This window comes from Onychostoma macrolepis, chromosome 13 (genome assembly GCF_012432095.1).
Source record: "Onychostoma macrolepis isolate SWU-2019 chromosome 13, ASM1243209v1, whole genome shotgun sequence".
Classification (NCBI taxonomy): domain Eukaryota; kingdom Metazoa; phylum Chordata; class Actinopteri; order Cypriniformes; family Cyprinidae; genus Onychostoma; species Onychostoma macrolepis.
This window is the reverse complement of record NC_081167.1, coordinates 343,064-352,395: the sequence shown is the minus strand read 5'-3', so window position 1 is coordinate 352,395 and position 9,332 is coordinate 343,064. Positions and strand designations below refer to the sequence as shown.

Below are 9,332 nucleotides of genomic sequence, written 5' to 3'. Positions count from 1 at the left end.
AGTGAGAGGCTTCTTGAGATCTGTGAGCACTATTTCTGCACTCAGAATGCGGTGTGAGTAAAGAGTGGAATCGTCTTCATATGGGTAGGTGATTGATTGGTGACCAGCGGGATGAGAGTGTAAAATACTCTCAACTATTCCAGCGGAACCCATTCAAAGGCCAGATTTAACACGTGGAAATGGTTTTGTGAGGAGACGACGTCTGGCTAAAACACTCTCTGTAAGCCCTGACATGAATGACTCGACCATAAGAACTTGAGTTGAGAACTAATTCAGCCAAACCACGTCTAATAGTCAGTCATTCTTGAGAAGTGGGACAAGACAGGGTGCAAAATTGAAAAAAATAAAACCTTGTTCTCGGACAAATGAAACTACATGTACGTATCTTGTACTGAGCTACTGAGCTCAACCTCACAACTTTTCTCTTTTTTAACAAAATGAGCTTTTTACCTTGGACTGTGTAATATAATTTCAACTTTATCTTTAACAGCATTCGAGGTGTTTCTAACATTTCAAAACACATTCTCGTGTTAGGAGACAGATTACACTTTCACACGTGACCAACAATTCCACAACAAATATAAAATATCATAATGAAATATTATCAAAATATGTAACTGATGGAGTTGACAGATCTGACGGTGGTGACGAAAACCTGAATTTGTAGTAATTTCAACTATCAATCAATCAATTAAAACAAACACAACAAACATTTAACACATTTAACCCTCCGGCCCTCTTCGGTCAGTTTTGACTGAAAAATTTTATATTTTGAAATGTAAAAAATCTTAGCTTCATCGGAATGAGATGACACTTGGTGACTTTTGTCACATTAGCAATATGAACACACACAAAAATCATGGACATGATTCGGATATGTTAAAGAGTCCAACAAAAAAAAGTCACACTTGTCTTCTTGGAAATATGAAAAATGTGAAAACTCAGTGAATCTTTTGGTGGTACAAACTACAAATCAGCCACTGGTCAGAAAAAAAGTGTGCAGCAATCAAGGGGTGACTGTCTAGAATATCAGGAGTGCAAAATACACACACACACACACACACACACACACACACACACAGCCTACATGTATACACACAAATGAACTGGTAAAACTGCAACAGAGCAAATTTTGAAAATATGTTAACATTAATTGAATTACATTGAATAAAATATCAATTAATTACAAAATGTTTATATAAAGTGTTTTGAATTATCACTATCTATTCCTTATTTTGTTGTTAATTATCAAATACTGAGTAACAAAAATGCTTTCTATGTTCCCTTTTTAACAAGATTTTAATGTTTGACTGTAATCATAATGTAAAACCTGATACTTGTCTAACCAAAAATATCTAAACCTTGACAAAAAGTAGTCTTTTAGAATGTCTAGATATATATCTAATAGCAAAACCTAAATAAATTAAGAAATTATGTCTAAAAAACAATGGGAATCCAAAAGCCTCTGTATATATCTATATAGGGTATAATATATAAGAGGTTACGCAACATTACACAAGTTTTTATTTTTTAATGCCTCCAGATGGACCAATTCTCACTTTAAAAAAATGGATTTTAAATGCCTTCACTCTATTTTAATGTGAAATACTGCATTTATTAAAAAATAGTAAATAAATAAAAAAATATATATTAATTCTAGTGGAGAAAATAGCTCATTAAAATTGTATAAATATTACATAGTATTATAAAATTCCCTAAAAATCATAAATAATAATCAAAAAATATTATTGAACAAAAATATATTACATTGAAAAGTTACATTTCAAGGCTTCGGTCACTTTTGACCGCGAAGGAGACAAGTGTGACTCCTAAACGAAGAGGGCCAGTTAAGTATTTTGATATATCATTGGAACACAAAATCTGACGGTGGTGACAAATTTGGCATTTCTTTCACAAAACAAATAGAGCACCTGTAGTAGCCATTTTCTTTTCTGTTGATGCTAGATGCTAATGGACCTGCTTCAGGAGAATAAAATGATCTAAATATTTCAAATCATTTCCTCAGAAATTGGAAGATGGTGTTGTCATATCATGGTTGTGACCAGGAAATATTAACATTAGGATTTAAAATATTCTACAGCTGCACCAGAACCTGTCTGACAGTGATGTGCTCTGTGGCGAGGGGTCCTTCAGAGCGACAGCTGCCCCTGATATTCCCTGACGATGTCTGACGGTGCTGACAAAAACTGGGGACACAACTTTGAAACCTTATGAAACACGCATGTGTCACAGAAAAACAACCTTGCTTTGATATGAGACATTATTAAGTGTTGCTTTTCATAAAACAAAAAACAAATATCTGTATCCATGTTATAGCATATGAATGACTCTGTGGACACACTGTTTTAGATGCAGTGAGAAGACACTAATGTCATAGATTTCACATAATAATGATCAAATTAAATTGAAGGGGATAATTGTGTTAAATACATTCTATTATTAATTTTTAAACCTAATAGCAGCTGCTGGACATGTTTTGTCCCGTGCCTCAGGAATGACTGATGTAACACCAGCCAACGAGAACATCAGTCCAGCTTCCACTTCCGCCATTTGATTGTAAATCATGTAATTCATGTAGAAATAAAAAAAGTGAAATAGGCAGATCTATTGTACTGCAGTGTGTTGATGAGAGAACAGCAGAGTCTGAGGCCGTACTGTATTTCCTGAAATCAGCAGTAAATGACCATCAGATGACCAGAGGATGTAGTTCTGATGTAGACATAATAGAGTTTGGACATTGCAGTGCAATTTTAGTGATCCTAAATGTGATGTTAAATAAAGGTTCTGTGTTCAATGAATAAAAAATACAGCAGAGTGGGTTTAATTGTCACTTTTACTAGAGTTAATAGAGCTGTTTTGATTGCGTGTGAAGTCACAGAAACACACTCGCTCCGTCCTGATGCGTGTGTTTCACACACTCAGTATTGTGTTGTCATGTACGCTGTGTGCCACTGAATCCACATATAGTGTCTTAACTGGGTTGCATTGTTGCAGTGATCTATAAAGAAGGTTTCACTCGTGTGCGCTTGTGTCTGTGATTATCATTATTAATATTTAAATCTGTCATAGACTTATTTTGCATTCCTATTAATTGAATATTTGGTCTCTGCACTTCTATGTACTTACATTTGAAATACTATATTTTATTACAGTATTTTGTATTTTTAATAATTGTGTCCTATTACATTTTAATACTAAGATTGCATGGGATATTTCCTGCAAATTTCCATTATTTGTTCTTTATTCAGTGCTTTTATTATTTTAACAACACATTCAGCATGTTTTAGTCATTATAAAGCAAGCAAACCTTTCTTTAACTTGTTTTACAGATGAAATTTATATAAATACGGAAATAGAACACGGAATCATTTATTGATTATATTTCTAAAGTGCAACGCTCATATAAAACACCTCTGTTTAAGAGACAGTTTCTAGTTTTGCATTTCTGACTTTTTGTCAGCACATTTAAAATCAAAATGCATGTCTCAGAATTCACATCAGTATATGTTTCTGGAAGAAAACTAATTTTGTCCTAACTGTATGAAATGCTCATTTTAGTCTTTTATTAGCCAATGTAATGTCATGATGAACACATTATTAGGTTCCACATTCTATATAGTACGTGATGATGGAATTAGTGTCATATAAACATCATACACGTTGAAGGCAAGCACGTTTTTGTTGATAATTATTTCTGTTTGAAATGATAGTTTCACCTGTGTGATTTACACAAAGTTGTTGTCTCAAAATTCAAAATGTGATTTTTAGTGTAATTATTAGTACTGCTGTAAATGCACTCATGAAGCAGAGCGGCTGAGGTGGAGCTCGTGAACCCGGAGCCAGCAGAAGATAAGCGTAATTAGAAGTGACTTCCAGTGCCAGTGATCCATGCAGGTTATTAGTGTTGTCACGAAATGCTGCAGATGCGGCTGCGCATGCGCATGCGCTCCGCTCCTCTCTCAAGGTCATCTACAGCCTCTCTCCACACGCTGAGGAGCTTTCCCTACTGAATGACCTGAAGAGGGCAAACTGGACAAATAAAAACCTGTGCAATCCGATCAGTGCATTCAGATGCTTTAAGAGGGAGCAGCACAGATCAGAACGTCCTCTGCATCCATTAAAATGCTTAATGCTTAAACGGTTAGATCAGCATGATGAACTGATGCATAACTCACTATCTGACACAAACAGAGAGACAGCATGAAGACCTGGGTATATGTTTTATGAAAGTGATTTGATATCATAGCTCAGTCTTAAAATCTTAACTTACACTTTAAGTAATGATTGAGCAGCTTTCACTGCTTTTTTTTCATTGGTGTGAAAAGGTTTCCAAAACCAGTAGACCAAGTAGATGCAGTTTATTGAGTAAACCTGTCAGGTCCAAACATGCTGAACTAAAGCTGGAATATTCATTAATATCTCCAGGAGTTTGTTAAAAAATTAAAATAAATAAATAAAGAAGGCTATTGGCAAACGTTTTCATTTGGAGGCACTGAAATCTTTAAAACATTGTGGAATATGGCAGCATAAAACAAATAATGTTGCTAGTGGTAAGAACAGGCTTGAGAGGCAGATTAATGGAAGATGTTATTAATGCTCAGATGTTATTGCAGCACCATGTGACCAGTGTTTGCTCTTTGAATGGAAGTTGAGATTAGAGAGCAGCGAACTATATTATTATGGAATATGGAATTACCTGGAATAATTATTAGCCTATTTTAAACGTCACAAACAGGAAGCTCCGTCCTTGTTTCTCTGTGTTCCTGCACTTCACAATAAAAATGTCGCTCTTAAAGCGAGTTATTTAATATAGGCCTAAAAACTGCGTGATGGACCCTGATGTGAACTTGCCGTGTAAACAGTCATTATAATAGGATTATAAATTATTATTATTAATATTTGTTAATCGTTAGGGGGCTTATTTTGCACACTCTGAATATGGAAATGCGGCGCGTGCCATGGGAAGGGGATATTTTTAATTAAATGATCAGTTGCCTCTGTACATTATCGCATTAAATTATATAGGCTAGGTATGATGTTGTTTCCGCTGCAGTCAGTTTGCTGGACTCTGACCCGAGCAGCGCGCGGCAGCAACAGCATGGAAATCATTCCTTGAAAATTAAATTAAATCCACTGAATGATATGATATTATGATAATATATTATTTGAATAAGCCGTACAGTTTATTTTTATGCTTTTTATGTAACGTTAATTAATCTAATTATAATTTGCTTAATTAAAATGAGTTTAATTTAATAAATAGTCTATTTTATTTTCTTTGAAATCAAGCTACTTTACAAAACGCTATTTTATTTATTTGCTTTTGTTTTTTCAGTCACTGGATTTACGTGCTCTTCCAACTAATCAGGTGCTAAAACCAATATATCTAACCTATAGCAAAAAATAAATAAATAATAAACAAATAAATAAATAAAGTACATTCAATGCAGGGGACTGAACAATAGAGTCTAATAGTTTGTTCTTATTATTTTATTCCATAGCCTACTTTAATTCAATAAATATATTCATAGGGCGCAGAACCTTTTTTAAGCTACTTTTTAAAATGTTTTTATACCCAAATCTATTTGGCATATTTTTTTAAAAATATGTTTACATTTTTCGAATATGTTAATTTTCGTCAAGTCCATATTCTCACGTATCATTGAAATCACCCGTCTTTGAGTCATGCTTTGTCAAATGAAAAAAATTAATAAAACACATTAAACACAATAAAATACATGATACATACATGCATCAATTCCATCATTTACCCTCATTTCGTTCAACTACGCTAATGACATTTTTGGTGTTCGACACAATAATGTCGTCGTATAAAATTTTGATCTGTAAAAGGAGAAAAATTAAAACGTTTTGGGCTTGCTGAATTAAATCTTCATTTCAAAGCATTTATTTTCGTTCAGCTGTTTTAGAGAAACTTTATAATTATTTCTGGCCAAGCACCTGTTCAAAATTAAATTACTTTAATGAATGCATTTTATTTTCGCCGTTTAATTAAATTTGCTCATATTATACATTTCGATTTGAAAATAGAGACACTTTAAAGACAAATTCCCCTCTTTTTTTTTTTCATTTTGACAAAAACATTTATTGTTTTTTTTTTATTAGTACAAATTCTTAATTCATGTAAATACAAAAGCGCTTTTTTTCAGTGCTAAACAAAGAATCTCTTTTTTAAAAGTGCAAAACTTTAAAGCAATAATGTCAGCTTAAACTGGATTCCACCTCCACACAAGTGAGTTTGACTTTCTGTTAGTGTTCATTTTGTGAAGTTATTCGTCTCAGACAGCACGCGTCGTGAACTAAAGTGAGGCTCAGGCCGCTAGTGTGCGGAACACCAAGTGCTTCAGTAGTTTGCATGCATTGCTAATACATTGAAGATTCTTGGATCATGTGCTTATTTAGAATTTATTCGTTTCGTTTATTTTTCAACTGGACGTTAATTCGTTCGTCTATTTAAAATCATTTGGCTGCAGCTAATGTTGCTACATTTTGTAAAATGAGGCCTAGTAATTTTAACAAGCCTGGGTCCAGTTTCACAAGTGGTCCGAGGTTCTCTCAGTGTATTTATTCATTTGAAAAAGACAAGAAGGAAGACAAAGCGAACTTGTAAACTCTGGGACGCCAAGAAGTTGTTTTCATACATGAGCTGCTCATAAACAGCAGGCCTAATGCAGCCGTGTGAGCTCCACATCAAACAAGCCAGACTTCTTCACTATTTGTGTGAGTATGAGTGGGACCTGAGACAATGGAAATAAATAAAAGCCCTGATGTGCCTCTCTGATTCTCTGTCGCTTACTCTCAGACTCCCAATTAAGTTATGACCAGCAACAAATATAATTTCAGCAGGACTGCTGATTAATAGATCATGGATGGATACATGACATCAAATACAGTTAAGAAATATAATATAAATTAACTCGACTTCGAACAGCATATAAATAGTCTGCAGTTAAATTCGCATTATATAACCACTAGTAATTTCTCCATCAAAAGGTAAGAACGCTCGCGCTTTCCAAGCGCATAAAACTGCGTATTATATGCACGCCGAAGTCCATTTCTGCGTATAAATACCACGATCTGTCGTAAAACTGTATGGAAGCATTTGGTCCAGGATTGTATGATTTCATCGCAACGAAATCACTTTTCCCATCACTTTAAAAAGAATCTGGAGAGACTCTGTCTTGGAGGGACAAGACTCCAGGTAAGCCGCTGGAGACGGCAGGTGAGAACGACGACAAAGTGGTCCTCAGGGAGTCGGTGAGTAACGTCTGCTGACAGCTGAACGCGTTTTGCTGCAGGGCCGGTGGGTGCAAGTAGGCTGACGGGACGGATAACGAACCCATCCCGTAGGAGTTCGTCAAACCGAGAGCCCCGCCGGAGCTCCCCAGAACGGGCCGCGGCTGGACTCCGGGGACGAAAGAACCGTAACCTTGATTCAGAAATCCGTGCGGCGTTCCGTTGTAATGCGGATGGTGTAAAGATAACAAGGGCGATATCTGCCAGTATAGAGGATTATTCGCCGTCTCGTTTATTCCCAAACCCAACGGGGAAAACCGCAGTCCTCGTTTGATAGCCAGCTTTCCTCTGGAAGTCGCCGAGCGTCTCCGGAGTTTGCCGGTCGTTCCGCCGATAAAAACATCGTCGCTCGAAGGGTCCAGCATCCAGTAGTTGCCTTTGCCGGGGTCATCATAATGTCTTGGCACTTTTACAAAACATTTATTGAGACTCAGATTGTGTCGGATGGAATTCTGCCAGCCCTGCTTGTGCTCCCGGTAAAACGGAAAGTTCGTCATGATAAACTCGTAGATTCCGTTAAGCGTTAGTCTCTTCTCGGGGCTTTGTCTAATTGCCATCATAATCAGCGCGTTGTAGCTGAACGGCGGCTTGTCGAGCTTCGCGGTTTTGCTCGGTTCTTCCGCAGCGTCTTTGACTCTCTCCGCCGGGTCCGTGTCCTCGGGCTCCGCCGGTCGCTCGGGGTCCGACAGCAGCTGGAGCTTCTCTGCACGCGCCGCGTCGTGTTTGTGTTTGTCATTTCTGGATGGAAGCAGCAGACTCTTGATACTGAAGGAACTCAGCTTTTGCAGCGCCGTTGATTCTTTCTGATCCATGTCGCTTTATCAAACTTTTGAAAAATAAAGCTCGGGCGCTGTCAGGACATCATATGAGAGGAGAAGAGCCAGAACTGGGAAAAGAAGTTCAGTAATTAAGGTGGTTCCTTGATATGGTTTCATCACTGAACGAGGGAGGAGCCTCGATCGGATTGTTTCAACAGCTGATCCTGATCTGATGCACGGTTCCTACAGGCTACGGAAGTAACGGGCGACCACAGTTTTAGCATTCCATCACAAATACTGCAACCTACCCAACACAACTGCACTTACACACACACACACACACACACACACACACACACACACACAACTGCACTTACACACACACACACATTTACACACACACACAACTGCATTTACACACACACAACTGCACTTACACACACACACACACACACACACACACACACACACACACACACACAACTGCACTTACACACACACACAACTGCATTTACACACACACACACACACACACACACACACACACACACACACACACACACACACACACACAACTGCACTTACACACACACACACACACACACACACACAACACACACACACAACTGCACTTACACACACACACACACACACACACACACACACACACACACACACACACACAACTGCACTTACACACACACACACACACACACACACACACACACACACACACACAACTGCACTTACACACACACAACACACACACACACACACACGCACGTTGGGTTTCCATGTTTTATGGGTTCATTCCATAGGCGCGATGGTCTTTATTCTGTACAAACTCTATCGCCCTACACCTTACAGAAAACTTTGTGCATTTTTAGATTTTCAAAACACTTAATTCTGAATGATTTATAAGCTTGTTTCCTCATGGGGACAAAAAAAAAAAAAAGTCAAGTGAATGGTTTATCCTGCCAACTGCTCACTAATGTTTCCGAGGACATTAACTTACAGACTGCAATTTATTGTGTTACACTAAGGTCAAACTGGATTTATGACATTTATTCTCCATGATATTTGGATGTATTGATCATGGTAAAGTTGCATTTTAAGTAGTGCTTTCTTTGATTTTAACTAGCTTATGTTCATGTTTAGATTATTTTTTCAGTGTAAGATCTTTTTCATTTTATTATTATTTTTTTAGGTCGTGTTCTTGGTATCTACTTTTATAAG

General features: G+C 37.1%; 1 protein-coding gene across 1 annotated transcript; it reads right to left on the bottom strand.

Moving 5' to 3' along the window:
* Nucleotides 1–5,788: 5,788 nt before the first annotated feature.
* foxg1d (forkhead box G1d) lies at nucleotides 5,789–8,267 on the bottom strand. Its single transcript, XM_058796053.1, has one exon. It carries the CDS (start codon nucleotides 8,148–8,150, stop codon nucleotides 7,197–7,199), a length of 954 nt encoding a protein of 317 aa, XP_058652036.1. The 5' UTR covers nucleotides 8,151–8,267; the 3' UTR covers nucleotides 5,789–7,196.
* Nucleotides 8,268–9,332: the final 1,065 nt, after the last annotated feature.

Bases quoted from the DNA above. Each gene is read 5' to 3' on its own strand.
- foxg1d (XM_058796053.1), bottom strand. From the start codon at position 8,150: ATGGATCAGAAAGAATCAACGGCGCTGCAAAAGCTGAGTTCCTTCAGT.